Below are 21,835 nucleotides of genomic sequence, written 5' to 3'. Positions count from 1 at the left end.
GGGGCCCCGTACAGGCACAAGGGGCGGGGCCTAAGAGCGCGGGGAAGAGCGCGCGGCGGGGCGAAGTCTCGCGAGATCTCGCTGAGGGGGAGAAGGAGGTGGCGGCCGTGGCGGAGCTTCCCCGCCCGAGGGGCACCGGGGGGCTCCGGCTGTGTGGACGGAGCGTTAATTAAATAATCGCTAATTAGCGGCCCAGCAACGGGCAGCAGCCTCTCAGCCCCTACCTGTTCTGTTCATCCCGTTCCATGCCCCATCCCAGGCGCCGGGACCCCCGAGGGTCCTCATGAGGGGCCCCGAGCGGCCCCGGCTGGCGGCACCGGGCGGGCGCCCTTTGGCCGCTCCCGGCGGGGCCATAAAGCGGGGAGCAGCCGCCGCCTGCTCGGGCAGAGGCCGTGGGGCGGCCGATAAGGGGCCGTGGCCTTGTCCCCGCGCCACGCCTGGGCCACACGGAGCCTTAGTCAGCTCTGTCCCCTCCCTGTGCCCGGGATCCGCGGGGCTGGGAGTCACTGAGGGGATGCAGGTGCTGGAGTTGTGCTGGTGCCCCTCACTGCAGGGGGATGAAGGTTTGGCCCGAGACAGCCATGAGGGACTCGTGGCATCCCAGGATTGGGTGGGGGTGGGTTTTAAACACATCCCATTCCACCCCTGCCATGGCAGGGACACCTCCCACTGTCCCAGGGTGCTCCAAAGCCCCATCCAGCCTGGCTTTGGGCACTGCCAGGGATCCAGGGACAGCCCCAGCTGCTCTGGGCACCTGTGCCAGGGCCTGCCCACCCTCCCAGCCAGGAATTCCTTCCCAAAATCCCATCCATCCCTGCCCTGTGTCCATGGGAAGGCATTGCTTGTTTCCTGTCCCTCCATCCCTTGTCAATGTTCTCTGTCCAGGGAGAACCACAGGCCACCAAGGTTTTTTTGGATAAGCCATAAGTGGTAGAGCCCAAGCAAACGCCCCCGGATATTGCCCTCAGCACGCATCGAACGTGATTAATGCCGAGACGTCTGAAAAAAGGGAAACTGTCCCCAAATTGGGTGAAGGTTCATGGACAATTATAGCACCTGGACTTCGCCCGGCAGCCCCGGCCCCTCCTGCCCCGCTTGGCAGAGGAGCACAAAAACATTTGGCTAATGAGTTACGGGTCCAGCCCCGGGGTGGCCCTGCCATCTCACTCTGACGGCCCCAATCAGGGCTGGGACAATTTTGCAATCTGGGATATTATTTCTGTGCAGTTGGAGTTTAAACTTTGCCATTCGGGCCAGGGAATCATAAAGGAGGAGGAAGAGGAGGAGGGTGAAGGCCGGGCTTGTTGTCCACCGCGCTCCCCTGTGCTCAGAGAGGGCTGAGAGGACAATCTATGGCATCTCCCTCAGGTATGTCCTGGCTGTCACCGCTCAACGAGACCCCACGGGGAAATCAGGATTCTCTGAGAGGACTGAGGGTGAAGGACAGGGTACAATAAAGCCCCGTGCCCACCTTGGCCAGACAAATGTCAAGTAATGACAACTGTCCCCAGCTGGCTTGGAGGACATTTGAGTCAGTTGGGTGGGTGGTGGGTTGGTTGGTCAATCAGGCAGAGAGCTGACTGGTCAGTCCATTGGTCAGTGGGCTGGTTGTTCAGGCAGTCCACCCATTGGTCACTTGGCCAACAGGTTGACCATTTGGTCTGTCTCTTGATCAGTTCATTAACTGACTGGTCAACCAGTTGGACAGTGGGGCAGCTGGTCGGGTAGTTGGGATGTCAGGTGGCTGATTGGGCCAGTTGGGCTAGTGGTCAGCTGGCCCAGGGGCTCTGAGTCCAGGGTCTCAAGCAGTGCCTCGGGTAGCAGTAAGGGACTGAGTCCCCTCCCTGGGGTGACCAGTGGCCGCAGTCCCCTCCCCTCAACTTGCCACCCAGGATTATTAACCAGCCCTTCCAGCACAGTCACCTCCAGGAGGGAACCCCCTGGCTGGGCAGCTCTGGGTGGAAAACTGGAGGATTTGGGAACTTCAGCTGCTGGAAGGAGATGGGGTACTGCCATGCCTGGAGCCCCCACATCCTGTCCCACACCTGTAGGGCTTTTCCAGGTGAATCCCAACATGCCCCTGCCCCCTCCCAGCTGCCCCACGACTCGGGGTGTCCCCGGGGCCGTGCAGGTCGTGTGGGGGTGGCTCTGGGGGGTACCAGGGGGCCTGGGCTGGGCAATGACCCTGCCACCCCACAGCCATGGCCTCCAGCACGGACAGCCTCGAGAGCCTGGACCTGCTGGATCTCCTCTTCGACCTCCAGGATGGGATCCTGCGCGAGGTGGAGCTGGGGACGCCGCCGGGAGCCTGGCCCCAGGACAGGGTGAGCGCCGGGCCCGGGCCCCGCCCCACCTCGGCCCTGCTGGGTGACAGCCCTGGGATGTCACAGCCCGGGGGATGGGTGCTCCCGGTGACGGTGCCGTGTCCCCACAGCGTGCCCCGGACAGCAAGGACTTCCTGAGCTCCGTGCTGGGCTCCGGGGACTCGGTGTCAGACTCGCCCAGCTGGTCCCCGGCCACCAGCGACAGCGGGGTGTCCGAGGACCCCCCCTCTGACCAGCACGACAGCCCCCCCCGGAGCTGTGACGGGGGTCCCCGAGAGGTCCCGCACCCCTACACCGACCCCTGCCAGGCCCAGCCCCTCCCGGCGGGGTCTGGGGTCCTGCAGCCCGAGGTCTCCATCGACCTGGGTGAGCCACACTGGGAAAGGACCAGGCTGGGGGCACTGGAGGGACTGGGGAGCTGAGGGCAGTGGGGGAGGTGGGGAACTGTGAGGAAATTAAGGGAGCTGGAGGAAACTGGAAAGAACTGGGAGGTCTGGTGGGCTAGGGAGGAGAGTGGAGAGCTTGGGAACTGGGGTGAACTGGGCAGACTGGTGTTGGGGGGGGACTAGGGCAGGACCAGAGGGACAGTTTGGGGGGACAGAGTCAGGGGCACTGGACTGGGCAGCAAGTTACCCTGGTTGTGGGGCCATGGCCGGGAGAGGGTCCTGCAGTGGGGACACTGGGGACAGTGGGGACACAGCACTGTTGACAGCTCTGCTCTGCCCTCACCCAGACATGTGGCACCCTGGGTTCTTCCTGGAGGAGAGCCAGGACCTGCCCGTGGTTCCACCACCTGCATCCTGTGCCCTCACTGTCAAGGACCTGCTGCTCTCGGGCAGCTCTGACAATGTGAGTCCCTGTCCCTGTGTCCCCAACACTCCCTGTCCCCAGCCCTGTCCCTTCCTGGACCCTGATCATCCCCCCTTCCCATCCCTATCCCTCCCCATCCCCACACTTGTTCCCATCCCCTTCCTGGTCCTTGTCTATGATCCCTGTCCCTTCCTGGCCCAAGGCACCTTCACCATGGTCCCAGCCAGGGTCCTTGGGGCCAGGTGGGGGGTGACCCCCACCCAAAGGTGTCACCATTCCATGTTCCTGCAGCAGCCACAGGCTCCTGGCTCCCTGCTCCGGCCGAGCCAAGGCCACTTCCAGGAGCTGGTGCTGACGGAGGACGAGAAGAAGCTGCTGTTGAAGGAGGGGGTGACCCTGCCCACGCAGCTGCCCCTCACCAAGGTGGGTGCCAGGACACCTGGGAGGGGTGTGGAGCCCTGGTGGCCCTGACCCCCCGTGTCTCCCCCAGTATGAGGAGCGGGTGCTGAAGAAGATCCGGAGGAAGATCCGGAACAAGCAGTCGGCTCAGGAGAGCCGCAAGAAGAAGAAGGAATACATCGATGGGCTGGAGAGCAGGTACAGAGCCCAGCCCCTCACCTGGGCACGGTGACACACCAACCCCCAGGGTGGCACCCTGGGCACTCTGTGCCTTGCCAGCCCCCCCAGCTGTCCCCTGACCCCATGCTGCTCTCCCTGTCCCAGGATGTTGGCGTGCACGGCCCAGAACCAGGAGCTGCAGAGGAAAGTCCTGCACCTGGAGAAGCAGAACTCGTAGGTGTTCCCAGGGCGGGATGGGGACAAGGTGGGGTGGGAAATGTTGGCATGGAGGCTCATGGCTCTCCCTGTTCCCAGATCTCTCCTGGAGCAGCTGAAGAAGCTCCAGGCCATGGTGGTTCAGTCGAGCAACAAGGCAGCGCAAACAGGGACCTGCCTGGCGGTGCGTGGGGCCTCCAAACCCTGGGAGCTGTGGAGATGGGCTGGGAGGGATGGAGGGATGGAGGGATGGATGGATGGATGGATGGATGGATGGATGGATGGATGGATGGATGGATGATGGATGGATGATGGGTGGATGGATGGATGGATGGATGATGGATGGATGATGGATGGATGGATGATGGATGGATGGATGGATGATGGATGGATGGATGATGGATGGATGGATGGATGATGGATGGATGGATGGATGGATGATGGATGGATGGATGGATGATGGATGGATGATGGATGGATGGATGATGGATGGATGGATGGATGGATGGATGGATGGATGGATGGATGATGGATGGATGGATGGATGGATGATGGATGGATGGATGGATGATGGATGGATGGATGGATGGATGGATGATGGATGGATGGATGGATGGATGGATGGATGGATGGATGATGGATGGATGATGGATGGATGGATGGAGGTGCACTGGTAGGACATGAAGCAGAAGGGAGGGATGGAGGAATTGATGCACTCCTGGGTCTGCCACAAGCTGTGACCCAGCTCTGGTTCCTCTCCTCTGCTGTGCCCAGTGATGTCCCTTCTGTCCCCAGGTCCTGCTGCTCTCCTTCACCCTCATTGTCTTCCCCTCCATCAGCCCCTTCGCCTCCAGCAAGGCCGAGGCAAACGGCGACTTCAGGCCAGTGCGAGGTGAGAGCTGAGCTGGACTGTGCTGGGCTGTGCCAGGACTGAGCTGGGCTGTGCTGGGCTGAGCTGGGCTGTGCCAGGACTGAGCTGGGCTGAGCTGGGCTGTGCCAGGACTGAGCTGGGCTGAGCTGGGCTGAGCTGGGCTGTGCCAGGACTGAGCTGGGCTGTGCTGGGCTGTGCTGGGCTGTGCCAGGACTGAGCTGGGCTGAGCTGGGCTGTGCTGAGCTGTGCCAGGCTGAGCTGGGCTGAGCTGGGCTGTGCTGAGCTGTGCCAGGCTGAGCTGGGCTGAGCTGGGCTGTGCTGGGCTGTGCCAGGACTGAGCTGGGCTGTGCTGGGCTGTGCCAGACTGAGCTGGGCTGAGCTGGGCTGTGCTGGGCTGTGCTGGGCTGTGCCAGACTGAGCTGGGCTGAGCTGGGCTGTGCTGGGCTGTGCTGGGCTGTGCCAGACTGAGCTGGGCTGTGCTGGGCTGTGCCAGACTGAGCTGGGCTGAGCTGGGCTGTGCTGGGCTGTGCCAGGACTGAACTGGTCTGTGCTGTGCTGGGCTGTGCCAGGACTGAGCTGGGCTGTGCTGGGCTGTGCTGGGCTGAGCTGGGCTGTGCTGAGCTGTGCCAGGCTGAGCTGGGCTGAGCTGGGCTGTGCCAGGACTGAGCTGGGCTGTGCTGGGCTGTGCCAGGACTGAGCTGGGCTGAGCTGGGCTGTGCTGAGCTGTGCCAGGACTGTGCTGGGCTGTGCTTGGGCTGAGCTGGGCTGAGCTGGGCTGAGCTGGGCTGTGCTGAGTTGCGCTGGGGCTGTGCCAGGCTGAGCTGGGCTGTGCTGGGCTGAGCCAGAGCTGTGAGAGACCCTCAGGGCCCAGCCCCAGGCCCTGACCCTCCGTGGGGCTCAGTTTTCTCCAGGTCCCTGCACAACGCCGCCGCCTCCCGCGTGGTTCACAGCCAGCCCCAGGCCGGGGATGAGAAGCCCCCGGAGCCGCTGTGGTCGGAGCCCCTGCAGGAGACCCCCCAGACCCTGCACGAGGCTTTCCAGGGCACGTTCCCAGCACTCCCGGACAAAGGGTCCCTCCAGAACAACACACGGGCCTCGGCCACCGAGGGGCTGAGCCATGAGGACGGGGACCACGCCGATGCTGTGCCAGGGGATGGCTCTGTGCCACACCCAGGGCTGGCATCCCTGGCGTGGTCCGAGCCCGGGCACGGCCGGCCCGCGGTGCTGGAGCCGGCGGAGGAGCTTTAGGCAGAGCAGGGAGCACGGGGGTGCCATGGGGTGACAGCACCTCGTCCCCTACAGGACACGCCCTCGGGGGGACCCCTCCGGGATCTGCCTCCGGATGCTGGACCTGCTTGGCTTTGCTTGGATTCTGTGAACTGGGAAGAGGAGACCGGTTCCCACTGGCCTTACTGGGAGGGAAGGGGCTGCTCCTGCCCCCCTGGCACAGTGGGAGTTGTGGAAGGGACCTGGGGTCACTCAGGATGGGGCTGAGGAAGCAGGAGAGGCCCTGGCCTGGTTGGCTGCTGATGGTGCAACTGGTTGGTTTTGCTCTTGGTTTTGTTTTGGTTTTTGGTTTTAGAATTTTATTTTCATCTCTAAATATAAGATATTTTGGAAAAAAAATCCACCTGCTGTAGTTTAAGAGGGGTTGATCCACAAGGTTTCAAGAAGCCCTGGGCCAGGGGGACCTCAAGTCCAGCTGCCATGAGGGGCCCAGGAGAGGGGGGACACACGGCCATGCCCAACCTGGAGCTGGGGCCAGGGCACCCTCCCACAGCTCCCAGCCCTGAGTCCAACTGGGATGCAGCCAGCACCAGTCCCCTTCCATGACCAAGTGATGTGGAATTAGAGTCATGGAATAATTTGGATTGGAAGGGACCTTAAAGCCCACCCAGTGACACCCCTGCCATGGCAGGGACACCTTGCTCTGTCCCAGGATGCTCCAATCTGGCCTTGGACACTTCCAGGGGTCCAGGGGCAGCCACAGCTTCTCTGGGAATTCCATTCCAGGGCCTCACCACCCTGACAGGGAAGAATTTCTCTATGCAAGGCCCTCCCTAGGCCCGTGGGTACAGCTGCTCTGCGAGCCACAATTCAAGTATGTTTAATACTGACATAAAAAAAGGGACAATATTTAAGGGTATAAAAAAAAGTCGGTAGGAAAAGCAGCCCAGGTGAGACAGGGACAGTCCAGGTCAGGTGAGGAGAGGCTCCACCTTCATCTTCTTCACCGGCGTTGGCCCCGTGTCCGGGCTGGGACACTCCTGCTTGAGCCCATCACGGCGCTCCAGCGGCACGTTCCCGGCACACGGCGCTCCCGTGCCGTTGTGCTGGCCCAGGGGCTCCTCCTTCAGCCTCCCCTGCAGCTGCTCGCCCTTGGCCAGCTCGGAGCTCTCCACCACCACTGGCCCCGTCCACTCGGGCACCTCCAGCCCCAGGTGCTTCATCAGCTTGGTCATCACCTCGTCGACGTAGCCGTGGATGCGCAGGTCGGCCTGGCGGTCCTGGACAGCAGGGACACGGCTCAGGGGACAAAGGGCCCCTCCCAGGGACACGGCGATGTCCCCCGTGTGTCATTCCCAGTGGGACATGAGCTGGCCCTGGGGCTCTGCTGCGGCGTGGGCTGGAGCCACACCTGGGGATGGGGACACAGGGACAGAGCAGGGACAGAGTGTGACAGGCACAAGGGAGCTCTGGTGACATCCCAGGAACTCCCAGCTCTGGGTATTAAAGACTTTGGACAATTGGGGCACCAACGTCTGAGCAGGAACCGAGCAGGAACCGAGCACGCCCTCCACAGACTCCGTGTGTGTGGCCCTTCCATCGGGCTGTAAACCCTGAGAGGACACAGCAGGCTCCAGGCTGAGCTTTTACTCTGCTCCTAAGACTAGCTTGGACAGGGCTTGGAGCAGCCTGGGACACTGGAAGGTGTCCCTGCCCATGGGAGAGGGAACAAGATGAGCTTTAAGGTTCCTTCCAACCCAACCCTTTCCACGATTCTAATATTTACCTGCCATCTCTACGTGTTTAGCAGGAGTTGCAGGTTTAAACCCTCCAACCCAGGACTCCCAGCCTGTTTGACTGCTAAGAGGCCACCTGGGAGGGGACAACGTGCAGGGACAAACTTGGGATGGGCCTGGAACAGGGGACAGGAGGGGAAAGGAGCAGTGCAGAGCTGCAGGACGCTCACTCACGTGTTTGGTTGCCTGGAGGTTGACAATGACCAACTTCCCTCCTCTCTTCTTGGTGATCAACGGGAGGTTCCCGCTGGGTTTGATCTGCAGAGAGGTCCCCAGGGTGACGGAGAGATCAGCTTTCCTGCAGGGAGGAGGAGAAATCCAGAATCAGGGCATGGATGGGTGGGAAGGGGCTGTTCCCCTCCTGAGCAGGGTGTCAATACCTGCAGGCTTCATCTGCCAGCGTCAGGTCACGGTCGGGCAGGGAATCTTCCCAATCCAGAATAGTGTCTCGTAACTTCCCTCTGGAAAACACACACAGGGAGCATGGTTTTCCCTGGAAAGGCAGGAGAACAGGCAGCAGAGCTGCCCTGGCAGAGGGGACAACCAGAGCCTGCCCCACCCTCCCTGTCCCCACACTGTGAAGGGATGGAGAGCACCCAGAGAGATCTTCCTGCACTTTGGGCTGCTTCTCCCAAATCTGAGGGGCTGTTGGGTAATCCCCCATCCCACCTCCCAGGAGGGATCCCTACCTGCAGGCCCGCAGCCCCCGGGCCTTGGTGACGCTGCAGAGGCGGCCGGTGGGCTTGAGCCCCATGCTGCCCACGACGGCGTCGCGCACGTACTGCCTGCGGAGAGAGAGCTGCTCAGCAAGGGGCTGGAGAGCCCAACACAGCCTGGGATGGGAATCCCAGCCCAGCTTCCCCCTGGGATGGAGATCCCAGCCCAGCTTCCCCCTGGGATGGAGATCCCAGCCCAGCTTCCCTCTGGGATGGACATCCCAGCCCAGCTTCCCTCTGGGATGGAGATCCCAGCCCAGCTTCCCCCTGGGATGGAGATCCCAGCCCAGCTTCCCCCTGGAATGGGAATCCCAGCCCAGCTGCCCCCTGGGATGGAGATCCCAGCTCAGCTTCCCCCTAGGATGGAGATCCCAGCCCAGCTTCCCCCTGGGATGGGAATCCCAGCCCAGCTTCCCCCTGGGATGGGAATCCCAGCCCAGCTGCCCCCTGGGATGGGAATCCCAGCCCAGCTTCCCCCTGGGATGGGAATCCCAGCCCAGCTGCCCCCTGGGATGGGAATCCAATCCCAGCTTCCCCCTGGGATGGACATCCCAGCCCAGCTTCCCTCTAGGATGGACATCCCAGCCAAGCCCCCATCCTGGGATGGAAATCCCAGCCAAGCCCCCATCCTGGGATGGAGATCCCAGCCCAGCTTCCCCCTGGGATGGAGATCCCAGCCCAGCTTCCCCTTGGGATGGAGATCCCAGCCCAGCTTCCCCCTGGGATGGAGATCCCAGCCAAGCCCCCCCAGGGCTCACGTACTTCCCGCATTTCACGCACTCTTCCACAAACATGTTCCCGTGGAGCTCGGCCAACTTGTCCCTGTGGGAGAAAGGCACAGGTGAGCTGGGGAAGGGTGGGGAGCCCTGGGGGGACCCCACCTCCTCCCCAGGAACCTCAAGGGCTTCCCTGCATTCCAGCTCTGCCAAGTGATGGGTCCATCCCCCAACAGGGACTTAGGAAGGGACAGCAGGTCCCGGCCTTTTAATTTTAATTTTTCCATCTGCAGCACTGATTGCAGCTCCTGATCCACTCAAATCTCTGCTCCTGGGAGCACCCAGATCTTTGCTTTTCCAGCACCCAACATTCCTGTCTGTCCCTGTGCTGTTCCAGCCCTCTGACACCTGTTTTTCCTAAAATTCCCCTCAGGCTCAGAGCAGAAGCCAGAGGAAAATAAGGCTGTGCTCTCCCTATTTTCCTCAGAGCCCCACGCTCGCTGGGAACTTCCTCCAGGCTGCGTGAGACAGGACTGACTTGATTTCCCCCAGTTTGGCCCCAGTTCAGCTTACTCAAGCACAGGTTTCATTTGGGAGGCAGAGCTGGGCTGAACTGAACAGGAGCCAGTGGCTCCAGGCTGTGGGAGCACCATGGAATTCTGTCATCATTCCCTACTGCTTTTCCCATGGTTGTTTAAATTAAACAGACAAACACGGGGCCGGGAGCAGGACCCAGGACTTGGGGCTTGTAACGACAGGAAATGCCCTGGAGGCAGCTCTGGCTGAAGGTGTTTGTGAGAGGCACTTTCTCCAAGGACACATGGATGCTCCTCAGTCACATCCTGACTCATAAAATCACAGAATGAGTTGGGTTGGAAAGGCCCTTAAAAGATCAACCCCCTGCCAAGGGCAGGGATGCCTCCCACTGTCCCAGGCTGCTGCAAACCCCATCCAGCCTGGCCCTGACTGTTCCCAGGGATCACAGAAATATCCTGAGCTGGAAGGGATCCACAAGGATCACTGAGTTCCACACCCAGCCCTGCCCAAGAGAATGAGATGGGCTTTAAGGTCCCTCCCAACCCATTCTGGGATTTCATGATTCCATAATCTGTTTTTCCTGTGCACAAACAGCACCTGGAAGCATTTCTAGACAGCAATAACCAAGGCTGATTTCATCCCATAACCCTCTGGATCAGCACCAGAACTTCTCTCCTCTAAATTCCAGCTGGTTTATCCCTTCCAGCTTCCACTCCCCCTATCAGACAGGGCAGAGATTCCTTGGGAATGAAACCCCCTGTGTGGGGCTGGGAAAGTACCGTGGGAATCCTGACCGCACGTGCAGGCCGTCCACGTTCTGGCTGACCAGGAATTTCAGGATTCCCACTCTCTGCAGCCCCAGCAGCGCCATGTGAGTCTTGGAGGGCCTGGCATTCTCGAAGGTGGTGTCGAATTTTGGGGAGAGCCCTTTCTCTTCCATAGTCCAGACACCATTGGGGCCCCTGGAAAGAGCAGGAAGGCAGAGCTCAGGCTCCAGGTGTCCCATCCATGGGAGCAGAGCTCACGGATCAGCAGGATTCTGGGGCTTGATGCAAACAATTGTGGGGGTTCTGTGGCAACAGCTGAGACGTGCAAGAGGGAAAATGATGTTTGCAGCTGGATCCAGGGTGGACAGCAGGGATGGGGCAGCTGTGGGTTAAATCAGAGCTTTCCATGAAGGAAGATGGACTTGGAGGAGGGGCCACCCTCCCAGCCCTGCCCTCGGACTTACCTGAAGTCAGGGATGCCCGAGGCCGTGCTGATCCCTGCCCCCGTGTGGAACACCACATGGGAGGAGCTCCGGATCAGCTCTGCCAGCTCCTGCACCTTCCGCTCCAGCTCCTCCGGAGGGTCAAAAATCTGGGAAAAGACACAAACCAGCGTGGGATGGAGAGATGTGGGCATGGATTGCATGGGGAAGGAATCCTTCCCTGTGCGGGTGGGCAGGCTCTGGAATGGATTTCCCAGAGCAGCTGTGGCTGCCCCTGGATCCCTGGAATGTCCAAGGCCAGGCTGGACAGGGCTTGGGGCAACCTGGGATAGTGGAAGGTGTCCCTGGCATGGCAGGGCTGGCACTGGATGATCCTTCAGGTCCTTTCAACCCAAACTATTCTGGGATTCCATGATTCCAGACGCCCACTAACCCACAATTCTTATCCATGAATGATTTTGTGTTCCTTAAGGACAGAAACATTTAATAGCAGAGACTCCACATCGTCTGGAGCATCTCCGTGCAGGGCCAGGGCTGGGAACATCCAACATCAACAGGGAGTTTGTTGCTCTGACAGGCAGCTGGCCCAGGCTGGGCTCCAGGCGCGACTCGGGGCTGCCCCACATGTGCTCAGCCCCAGCTGTCACCAGCAGTGCCACCAGCTCTGGGGACAGGGCAGGGCCGAGGGACAGCGAGGGACATGGGAGCAGTGGAGGTGGGGACACGAGAAGCTGGTTTGGGCACGGGATTGAATTCCTGAGATGCTTCTCCAGCCCCATCTCCTGGGGACAGGGACCAGGACAGGACCCTGTGTGTCCCTGTCCCCTCACCATCCCCTTGGCTCGGGACAGGCTCCAGAGTGTCCCTGTGGCTCCCCCCAAACCCCGTTTTAGGCTTCCCAAGAACTGCTGGGGCTCGGGGGGGGACACGGAGGGAGCCATGGGGGGCTGTGGGGGGAGAAGGAAGGAGCCGGCGGGTGGGGTCAGGGAGGCCATGGAAGGGGACACTGAGGGGGCACGAGAAGGGAGCTGGGGGCGGCCTGGGGGGGACACGAGGGGGACGAGGGAGCCATGGGGTGTCTGGGGACAGGCACCCACGGAAGGGGGACAGGGAGGGAGCCGCGGGATGTGCTGGGGACACACAAAGGCCTCGGTCCCTCCCCGGTGCGGGGCCGAGGCCGCGGTTGCCATGGGAACGCGGCGGGGCCCGCGGGAGGCCCGGGCGGGCGGGGGGCGCCGCGGGCGGGCGGAGGCTCCCCCCGGGCGGGCGGGGGTTCACCCGGCGGTGCCGCGCTCACCTCGGGGAGGCCGCACTTGCCCTTGTCCGAGTACGGGGACAGCCCGGCCGCGTAATTCACCGCCATCGGCGCGGCCGCGGCGCGGCCGGAAGAGCCGGGCGGGGCCGGGGCCGCGGGACACGCCCCGAGGCCGCCGCCGCCATCTTGGAGCCGGGCAAGGCGGGGCTGCCCTCAGCTGGTCCCGACAGCGCCTCGGGACTGCCCGGGACTGCCCGACACTGCTCCGGGACTGCCCGACACTGTCCCGGGACTGCCCCGGGACTGCCCGGGACTGCCCAGACACTGCCCCGGGACTGCCCAGACACTGCCCGGGACTGCCCGGGACTGCCCCGGGACTGCCCGGGACTGCTCCGGGACTGCCCCGGGACTGCCCGGACACTGCCCGGGACTGCTCCGGGACTGCCCCGGGACTGCCCGGACACTGCCCCGGGACTGCCCAGACACTGCCCCGGGACTGCCCGGGACTGCTCCGGGACTGCCCCGGGACTGCCCGGACACTGCCCCGGGACTGCCCAGACACTGCCCCGGGACTGCCCGGGACTGCCCGACACTGCCCTGAGCCTGACAGTATCCCGACATTGCCCCGACATTGCCCTGACACTGCCCGGGACTGCCCCGGGACTGCTCGGCACTGCCCCACCTGCACTAAACCCCCGGCCCGGGGGGGAGATAGGGATGGGCAGAGGGTGCCAGAGATGGGCAGGGGGTGCTGGCAAGGGCAGGGGTGCCAGGCATGGACAAGAGGTGCCACCAAGGGCAGGGGATGCCGAGGAAGGAAGGAGGGACAGGGGGTGCTGGCAAGGACAGGGGTGCCAGGGCAGAGCGGCGGCTACCAGGGAAGGACAGGGCGTGCTGACAAAGGCAGGGGATGCCAGGGAAGGACAGGGGTGCCAGGGAGGAGCAGGGGATGCTGACAAGAACAGGAGGTGCTGGCAGAACCAGGGGCTGCCAGGGTGGGGAAGGGGATGTCATGTCAGGACAAGAGGTGCCACCAAGGGCGGGGGGCGTTTGGGATGGGCAAGGGGTGCCAACCATCAGGGCCCGGCCCTCCCCAGGCACCCCCAGCACCCCGGGCCGTGTCCCCTGTCCCCAAACACAGCCCGGCCCGGCCCCCCCGGCTGCCCGGGGCTGTAACCGCAGCCGCGGCCGTAACACAATCCCCGGCTCCGGTTCCTGGCTGCGGGCGCTGCGCTGGGAACGCCAGGACGGGCTGGGAGCAGCGGGATCGGGGGCGCTGAGCTGTCCCCAGGCAGGGACAGACCCTCCTGGAGCGTGGCCATCCCTCCCGAGCAGGTGCCACAGGGCTGAGGCTGAGCCACCATGAAGAGCCTGAAGGCCAAGTTCAAGAAGGCAGATGTGAGTGCCATCCCTGGGGACACGGGGACACGGTGACCTGCTCCAGCATGTCCGTGGGGACACGGGAATCTGCTCCAGGGTGTCCGTGGGGACACAGGGACTTGCCCTGGGATGTTTGCTGGGACGTGAGGACCTGGGGATTTCCCCCAGGATACCTCCAGTGTCAACAGGATCACGGGGACCTGCCCTGGGACACGGGGTGGTCACTCACAATGGGGACAGCAGCCCCACAGAGGCTGGCACTGCCACTCTGGCCGGTGGGATCGAGCCCCCAGTGCACCCCCAGTGCTCCCAGAGCCATTGCTGGGAGTGGGGCAGAGCAAAGGAGAGGGAAGCGGGTCCCAGGTCCCCTCCTTGTCCCCTTCCTGGGGACAAGTGCCGCTCTGCCAGCTGCCACAGCCCCTGGAACCAGGCTGTCGATGCTCCTCAATTATTCAGCAGCAGCCTGGCACGAGGCTGCAGAGGGCAGAGGGGGACAGCGCTGTCCCAGTGCACTGGGAGGGACGCAGCTGGGGACATGGGGACACAGCTGGAAGCCCCTCACCTTGAGTCTGGGGGACAATCCTGCTCGGGGTGCTCCATGCCTCAGTTTCCCCACACTGCCCTGGACACGTCCCTGAGAGGCTCCCGATGTCCTGCTGCCACCGGGACTGCCCGGACAGCACCTGGGGACCCTCTGCGTTTTGGGGTTCCTCCCTGAGGGGTGTTTGGGGGGGGCGTGAGGTACCGGTGGGGGGGCTCTACCCCTCCCTTGGCCCCAGGGCAGGGCGGGGGGTCCCAGGTCCCCCTCCTCGGGGGCCAGGAGGATGCTCAGCCCTGTTTTGGGGGTGCTTTTGAGCAGGACGTGGGACAGCCCCCCACAACCTCTCCCGTTTTAACGGGGACCAGTCTGGGTGCCGGTCCCCGCCTGGCTCGGTGGCGGGATGCAGGGATGCAGGGATGCGCTGAGGAGGGAGGGAAGGAGGGAGGGCCGGGGGTGGAGGAGGCGGGTCCGGCTCCCACTGCCGCAGCCCCGGCCCCCGCCCGGGCGGCGATGCCGGAGCGCTTCGGGCTCGGGGGTGCCCGTGCTGGCCGGGGCGGGGGGCGGGGGGCGCATGGCGTCCTCCCGCCGCCTCCTGCTCAGCACCATGAAGCAGATCTGCCTTTGTGCCGCCGCCTCCTTCGCGGTACGTCCCGGTCACCCCCCCCGGCTCCCCTCCGGTCGCGTCCTGCGGGCTGAGCCGTGTCCCCCCCCGCCCCACCTGCACCCCCCATCCCCATCCCCACCCCGGGGCTCCCCCGTGTCCTCCCCATCCTGCTTTGTCCTTGCCTGACCACGGAGTGGGGGGAGCGGGCACCACCCTCTCAATTTGCCCAGGAACCCTGGGAGACTGGTTTGTTCCCTGTCCCTGGTCCCACTGGGCTGGAGGGGCTCGGGGGGGCACCCTGCGGGCACAGGCGGGTTTGGGACAGGTGCCAGCGGCTCCCGAAAGGTGACATCCATTTCCTGCCGCCGCGAGCGCAGCCAGCGCCGCTTTGGCGTCACGGGCTGCGGGGTGAACCCAGGACTTGCAGTCCCTGTCCCGGTCCTGTCCCGCTGAGGCTCGCTCCTTCGGGACAGGGAGCACCGGGAGAGCAAATCCCAACCAGCCGCGGTCCTGTTTTGGGGGGGACAGCGCTGTGCCCCGTTATCCCGGGAGGCTGGAGCATCCCTGGGGATCTGCTCTCGCTGCCAGCTGTGCTCGCCCTGGTTTGATCCCTTCCTCCTCCGGGAGCAAAGCAGGGCTGGGAATGGGATCAGTGGGGAGAATGGGCAGGGCTCCCAGGGTGCTGGCTGGGTTTAGTACTGGGATTTCAGGGTGGCAGGGGCAAACCCCAAATCCCAGCCTGGCACAGCTAAATTGGGCTGTGTCTGTAAATCCCCTGCTCTGTGAGCTGCAAGCTGGTGGGGCTGGAGGGGATTTTCATCCCAATCCCTGCTGAACTCTCCGTACCTGGGGCTGAGCTCCCAGGAGAGGGGCACGGACACGGCCACCCCCAGGGACAGGGCTGGATGGAGCACAGCAGGGCTGGGGACAAGGACAGCCAGCCCAGCCCAGCCCTGCCCTCCCTGGGGACAGCACTGTCACAGCTGACACTGTCACAGCCTCCTCTGGGCCCTGTTGCAGAGCCAGGACTGGACCAAGAACGACGAGAAGCTGCTGCAGGCCGTGGACTACAACGATGCCGGGCGGGTCACGTCGCTCCTGCTCCGCAAGGGCCTGGTGCCCACCAAGCTGGACTCGGAGGGCAAATCCGCGTGAGTGCCAGGCCCTGCCCTGGGGACACGGCTGGGGACAGGGGACACGAGTCCCACAGCCCCTGGTCTCGCTGTAGGTTCCACCTGGCTGCCACGCGGGGCAACGTGGACTGCCTGGAAGCAATGCTGGCCCACGGCGTGGATGCCATGACCAAGGACAGCTCGGGTGAGGGCATGGCCACCACGTGCCCCTGCCTAATGCCATGGGCCACACAGGGCCACTGGTCATCCCCAGGTGTTGAGGCTGAGGGGGACAGAGGTGGTGGCCACACCTGGGGGGCTGTAAATTGTCCCAGTTTCCTAAAGGAGCTCTAGCAGTGCCTGATGAGCTCCTGGGGTTGTTCCCTTCCTGTTCAGCCCCGTTCCAGCAGATCCTGCTTTGTCCCCAAGCTGTCCCCTCTGGCACAGCCCTGCTGGCCATGCTCTGACCTGTTTGTCCCTTCCCAGGTTACACTGCCCTGCACTTGGCCTCCAAGCACGGCCACCCTCAGTGTGTCAGCAAACTTCTGCAGGTACAGGGAGAGGGAGGAGGGACAGAGGGAGGGAAGGAGGTGCTGTGCCAGCGTGGTGTCCTCCCTGTCCTTGAACCCCCTTCCCTCACCAGTGCCTTGGCATGGTGGTTCCCAGCTCTGTGTGCTGCTGCCTGGCACCAGGGAGCCACAGGGGTCTGTCCCTTGTCCTTCACCACAGCGTGGAGCCAGAGGGGGTTGGTCTGTCTGTCCCTCTCCTTCACCACACCACGGAGTCTGTTAGTCCCCCGTCCTTCACCGTGTCACTCGAGCAGTCTGTCCCTCTGTCCCCCTCCTCCCGTGACCCAGGCTCTCCCCCCAGGCCTCCTGCCCCGTGGACGTGGCCGATGGCAGTGGCCGGACCGCGCTGCACCTGGCGGGTGAGTAGGGACAGTGCCAGCCCTGTCCTGCTCATGTCCCCGTGGGGGCAGTGCTCAGCCTCTGTCCTTGTCCGCAGCTGCCAGCGGCTGCATCTCCTGCTCCGAGATCCTCTGTGACTTCAAGGCTCCCTTGAACAGCAAGGACAAGGTGGGGTCCCTCTGCTCCTGGTCCTGCTGTGCCACGCCGGGGCTGTCCCGATACACAGCACAGCTTGGGGACATGGAAATTGGGGACATGGAAATTGGGGTGGGACGTGGAAATTGGGGTGATATCGGGAGGATCTGAGCCTCCTCTGCTCATCCTCCCCGCTGCCGTGCCCAGGACGGCTCCACGCCGCTGATCCTGGCTGCCAAGATGAGCCACTCGGAGCTGTGCCGGTACCTGCTGCACCGCGGGGCCGCCGTCAACTGCCGGGACCTGCAGGGCAGGTGGGGCCGCAGCGCTGGGGGCCGGGAGCGGCCGCAGGGATTGTCCCCCCTCACCCGCGCTCTCCCCGTGCCCAGGACAGCCCTGATGCTGGCCTGCGAGAGCGGCAGCGTGGACACCGTGGAGGTGCTGGTCAGCGCCGGTGCCCGCGTGGCCGTGGTGGACGCCACCGGCCACGACGCCGCTCACTACGGGCTGGCCACGGGCAACGCCCTCATCCAGCACCTCCTGCAGGAGGCGGCCCAGCGCCGCTCCTGGGCCAGCGGTGAGGCTGCCGGGGCACCCCGGGCTCCCTGTCACCATCACTGGGGGATTGTCACCGGCCGGACGGGGCTGGCAGAGGCTGCGGGGTTGCGTCCCCATTTCCTGGGTGCTTGGGGCTGTCCCCAGCCGAGATGCCTCTGCTCTGAGCTCTGAGCCTCTAAATCTCCCCAATTTCTCTTCCCTCCCGCTCTGCCCCACAGAAGAGGAGTCAGCTGAGCAGACGTCGCAGGTGAGGGGCTGGTGCCCATCCCTGGAGAGTCCCCTGGCTCAGGAAGGAGGGAGGGCACTGTGGGTGTGACATCCCCTTTGCCCTGGGGTGTCCGCAGACGTCTTCGCCCAGCCAGTCATCTGTCAGGGAGAAGAGCAGCACCCCGAGGAAGAGGAAGGCCCCTCTGCCTCCCCTGGGCACCCCCAGCCAGGTGAGAAATGGGTCCCCAGGTCCTCACCTGGCCTGGTAGGTGCAGAGCAGCTCAAAAAAATCCTCGATGAGGGATCCCCTCATTGGGGGGTCGGTGCCAAAAAGCCCCCTAGGGCACACAGTGGGATTTTTGGGATTTCCTGAGGAGTTGGACTCAATGTTTTCCATGATTCCCTGCAGGAGGACCGGGATGCCTACGAGGAGATCGTGCGGCTGCGGCAGGAGAGGGCCCAGTTCCTGCAGAAGATTCGGGGCTTGGAGCAACAGGAGAAGCAGAGACGGGAGGTACCGGCTGCAGGGTCCTGGGGACATGCCACCGTGTCCCTGGGGAGCAGAGGGGACAGGGGAGATGGGGACAGCACTCATCCCTCCCTGTTTTCTCCCTGGGCCCTGCCAGCGGGCGGAGCTGGATGAGGCCTCCCTGCGCTCCATGGAGAAGCAGGTGAGTCCAGAGAAGAGCCTGGAGGTGACCTCAGCTCTTTGAGGGGTCCTGGTGCTGGGAATGCCACCAGGACTCTGCCAGGAGCCAAGGGGACCCTATTCCCATATCCTGCCCTGCAGATCCGGGAGCTGGAGGAGCGGCTGGTGGCACGGGACGGGGAGAAGGAGAAGCTGGGCAAGGAGGTGGAGGCTCTGCGGAGCCGCCTATCCTCGATGGAGGTGGGTGTGGGCAGGACACAGCTGGCAGTGCCCAGGGCTGGGGACAGGGGCGTCACCTCCACCCTGCACCCCCAGAATGAGAAGGAGAACACGAGCTATGACATCGAGACACTGCAGGACGAGGAGGGAGACCCGCTTGAGTTCCCAGGTAGGTCTTACCAGCCTCCCAGTGACACCTCGGGGAGGTGACACTGGGCAGTCGGGGCACAGGTGGGCACAGCCCCAGGTCCCTGTGCCCTGCAGGAGCGGAGATGCTGCTCTCCAAGAAGACACTGAGCCCCTCGGCCGAGGAGCTGGTGGCCACCCTCCAGGGGCAGGTGCAGTCCCTGACCGTGCAGAACAAGGAGCTGAGAGAGAAAATCCAGGCACGTCCCCCTCTGTCTGTCCATCTGTCCCTCTGTTCCTTGTCCCCTGGCCCACGGTGGCCTCACGGTCTCTCGGCAGGTGCTGGAGAACTACGAGCGGGACGAGAGCAGCCCCCCTGCCCCGGGGGACGTGGTGCCCGCCAGTCTGTACCAGGCCCTGCAGCGGGAGCTGGAGCGGCTGCGGGCACAGGGCAGGGAGGCCACAGCACGGGCCGGAGGGGACGGGCAGCGCGCGGCCTCGGAGCCCATCCCGGAGGGAACCGCGGGGCCACGTCCTGCCGAGGAGCCGGCCTGGGCCTGGGGCGAGTGCAAGGCGGCGCTGGGCGAGCTGGGGGTGCAGACATCCTCCTCCTCCTCACCCTCGGGGGAGCGGGAGCCGGGCGCGGAGCTGGCAGAGGCGCGGGAGGCCCTGAAGCGGGCACAGACCGAGCTGGAGGAGCGGGAGCGGCGGCTGAAGGAGCTGCAGGCCCGGCTGGAGGCTGCGGAGGCCGCGGCCTCGCCGGGAGCCTCTGTGGAAGAGGCGTCGCGGGAGAAGGAATCGCTGCTGGAGCGCTGCGGGCGCGCCGAGGCCGAGGCCGAGGCGCTGCGGCGGGAGCTGGAGGCGAGGCCGAGAGCTCCGGAACCGGCGCGGCAGCAGGCGGAGGCCGAGGCGCAGCTGGCAGAGCTCCGGGCCGCGCTGGCGCGCAGGGAGGCCGAGCTGGGCGCGCTGCGGGAGCGGCTGCGGGAGCACGAGAAGGAGGCCCCGGCGTGGCTGCAGCGGGCGCAGGCCGAGGGCTGGGTGCCCCGGGACGAGCACGCCCGCGCCACGGCGGCGCTGCAGGAGCAGGCGCGGGGCCTGCGGGAGCGCCTGGCGCAGCTGGAGGCCGCGGCCGACGCCAAGGCCCGCGAGGCCGCCCGGCTGCAGGCAGAGCTGGCGGCGGCCGTGCCGCGGGCGCAGCACGAGGCGGCCGAGGCCGGGCTGCGGGCGGAGGCGGCGGCGCTGGCGCAGCGGCTGCAGGAGCTGGAGCGGCGGCACGAGAAGACGTGCGAGGAGGTGTTCCGCGTGCAGCGGCAGGCGCTGTTCATGAAGAGCGAGCGGCAGGCGGCCGAGGACAGGCTGGGCGCCGCGCAGAAGCAGCTGGAGCAGGCCCAGGACGAGGCGCGGCGGCTGCGGGAGCTCCACGGGCACGCCGAGGACGCGGCACGGCTGGTCAGGGACAGGGACAGGAAGGTAGGGGACAGGGAATCATGAGGGGCTGCTCGGAGGGGAATGGTGGCCTTGGAGCCGCACACGTGGAGTCACTGAATTTGGGTTGGGAGGGACCTTAAAGGTCATCCCATTGCACCCCCTGCCATGGGCAAGGACGCCTGCCACCATCCCAGGGTGCTCCAAGGCCTGTCCAGCCTGGCCTCAGACACTGCCAGGGATGGGGAAGCCACAGCTGCTCTGGGTAACCTGTAACCCCTGTGCCCTGTGCAGATCACGGAGCTCTCCAAGGAGGTTTTCAGGCTGAAGGAAGCTCTGAACGCCCTCCCCGAGTCAGGAGGGCCCCCACAATCCCCACCCAACACGTCCGCGCTCCAGGCGCGGATCCGGGCGCTGGAGGAGAAGCTGGAGGTGGGTCGGTCACCTGCTGGGTTTGGGGCTCCCCCGAGCCCCCAGCCCTGTGGCCAAACCCCCTCCCTGTGCTGCAGGAGACAGAGACGAGGCACAGCAAGGTGGTGACGCTGTACCGGAGCCACCTGCTCTACGCCGTGCAGGTCAGCTGGGGACAGCGCTGGGGACAGCTGGGGACACCGGGGGGGGGGCTGGGCCATCCACAGGAGGCAACGGAGGGGCCGAGCCAGGTGCCAGCCCAGGGACACGCTCAGAGCCTCCACGATGTCCCCACTCCAGTGTGCCCACCAATGTCCCCTCCACCCCAGGGCCACATGGACGAGGACGTGCAGAGACTCCTGTGCCAGATCCTGAGGATGCAGCGGCTGCAGGAGCAGGGCAGATGAGCCCCTGCCAGCACGGGTGGCACGGGGATGGGGGGGACAGGTCTGTCACAGCACCCTGTGTGTCACTTTGCTTGTCCAGGCACCCAGCCCACCCCCAGCACAGCAGCAATAAAGTTATTTATAGTCACACTAATGGGGTGGCTCCTCTCTGGGGGCACCGGGGTGGGCACGGGGGGCTGTGGGGACCTGGGGGGACAGCAGGGGATCGGTGCCACCATCTCCAGCCCTGATCTTTCCCTTGAGGGGAAAGGTGACCGTGAAGGAAGGGAGTGGTGGCAGGGGAGAGGTGGGAACCTTTTGGCCAGGGCTGGAATCCCTTTCCCAAGGGCGCGGGTCCGGCAGCACGCTGGGAAGCGGCTCCGTCCCCACGGGAATGGCACTTCCTGCGAGGAAATGGGCTGGGAAGCGCCGGGATCCGGCGGGGACACTGCGGTCCCAGCTGGCCCTGCTGCGGTGAGCGTTTGGGGGCACTGGGATCCCCACGGGCAGTGCAGGGGGTGTTGGAGGTCTGGGGTGACCCCACAGCGCCGGGTTTGGGGCAGCCCCAAATCCAGGGAAAGTGGAGAGTGTCCCCTCTGGGGCTGAGCCAGCCCATGGCTGTGGAGGGAGGTGACAAGGGCAGGACCTGTCCCTGTGGTGCTGGGCTTGGGGACAACAGAGAGCTCAGCTCGGCCCCCAGGCCAGGCTTTGGGGGTCTCTGTGAGGGACAGTCCTGCCCTGGACGGAGGTGGGGACCCACCCGAGGGATACAAAGTCCTGATTCCAGGTGTGGGACTGCAGGGGTGGCTGCAGGTCCCCCTGGGAAACCATAGGAACAGTGGGATTTTTCACCCCCTCTCTTTCCTGGCTGACCCCTTAGGGACTGACCCATCCCTCTGCAGACTGTGTGGCAGGGCCAGGGGGGGAAACTGAGGCAC

The 21,835-nt window shown here is 64.5% G+C and overlaps 3 protein-coding genes across 8 annotated transcripts; 2 read left to right on the top strand and 1 right to left on the bottom strand.

The window, feature by feature from the left end:
* The first annotated feature begins 93 nt into the window (after positions 1-93).
* CREB3L3 (cAMP responsive element binding protein 3 like 3) lies at positions 94-6,399 on the top strand. Of its 3 annotated transcripts, XM_053999441.1 has the most exons (11): positions 94-1,129; positions 1,228-1,368; positions 2,200-2,324; positions 2,435-2,690; positions 3,058-3,173; positions 3,426-3,557; positions 3,625-3,731; positions 3,858-3,926; positions 4,008-4,092; positions 4,704-4,800; positions 5,681-6,399. In XM_053999441.1, exons 2-11 carry the CDS (start codon positions 1,353-1,355, stop codon positions 6,025-6,027), a joined length of 1,350 nt encoding a protein of 449 aa, XP_053855416.1. In that variant the 5' UTR covers positions 94-1,129; positions 1,228-1,352; the 3' UTR covers positions 6,028-6,399. The 3 variants fall into 3 exon arrangements, with proteins under 3 accessions (XP_053855416.1, XP_053855415.1, XP_053855414.1); XM_053999440.1 differs by having other exon boundaries at positions 94-1,368; XM_053999439.1 differs by lacking the exons at positions 94-1,129; positions 1,228-1,368 and adding an exon at positions 1,711-2,062.
* Positions 6,400-6,870: 471 nt separating this feature from the next.
* On the bottom strand, positions 6,871-12,428 carry SIRT6 (sirtuin 6). 3 transcript variants are annotated; one of them, XM_053999487.1, is made up of 8 exons: positions 12,279-12,428; positions 11,003-11,130; positions 10,551-10,733; positions 9,281-9,340; positions 8,492-8,587; positions 8,183-8,263; positions 7,977-8,100; positions 6,871-7,286 (listed from the first exon to the last, which is right to left on the bottom strand). In XM_053999487.1, exons 1-8 carry the CDS (start codon positions 12,342-12,344, stop codon positions 6,978-6,980), a joined length of 1,047 nt encoding a protein of 348 aa, XP_053855462.1. In that variant the 5' UTR covers positions 12,345-12,428; the 3' UTR covers positions 6,871-6,977. The 3 variants fall into 3 exon arrangements, with proteins under 3 accessions (XP_053855462.1, XP_053855461.1, XP_053855463.1); XM_053999486.1 differs by lacking the exon at positions 12,279-12,428 and adding an exon at positions 12,079-12,172; XM_053999488.1 differs by lacking the exons at positions 6,871-7,286; positions 12,279-12,428 and adding exons at positions 7,294-7,417; positions 11,812-12,049.
* A 476-nt stretch (positions 12,429-12,904) lies between these two features.
* Positions 12,905-21,047, top strand: ANKRD24 (ankyrin repeat domain 24). Of its 2 annotated transcripts, none has more exons than XM_053999378.1 (19): positions 12,905-13,634; positions 15,782-15,912; positions 15,990-16,078; positions 16,360-16,424; positions 16,744-16,801; positions 16,879-16,949; positions 17,124-17,230; positions 17,306-17,493; positions 17,693-17,721; positions 17,819-17,911; positions 18,091-18,195; positions 18,308-18,352; positions 18,472-18,570; positions 18,646-18,718; positions 18,814-18,935; positions 19,015-20,145; positions 20,395-20,532; positions 20,610-20,675; positions 20,841-21,047. In XM_053999378.1, exons 1-19 carry the CDS (start codon positions 13,599-13,601, stop codon positions 20,916-20,918), a joined length of 2,724 nt encoding a protein of 907 aa, XP_053855353.1. In that variant the 5' UTR covers positions 12,905-13,598; the 3' UTR covers positions 20,919-21,047. The 2 variants fall into 2 exon arrangements, with proteins under 2 accessions (XP_053855353.1, XP_053855352.1); XM_053999377.1 differs by lacking the exon at positions 12,905-13,634 and adding an exon at positions 14,640-14,800.
* Positions 21,048-21,835: the final 788 nt, after the last annotated feature.

This window comes from Vidua macroura, chromosome 26, assembly GCF_024509145.1.
Source record: "Vidua macroura isolate BioBank_ID:100142 chromosome 26, ASM2450914v1, whole genome shotgun sequence".
In the NCBI taxonomy this organism is placed as follows: Eukaryota; Metazoa; Chordata; class Aves; order Passeriformes; family Viduidae; genus Vidua; species Vidua macroura.
The sequence above is the reverse complement of the archived record's forward strand: the minus strand, read 5'-3'. Positions and strand labels throughout refer to the sequence as shown.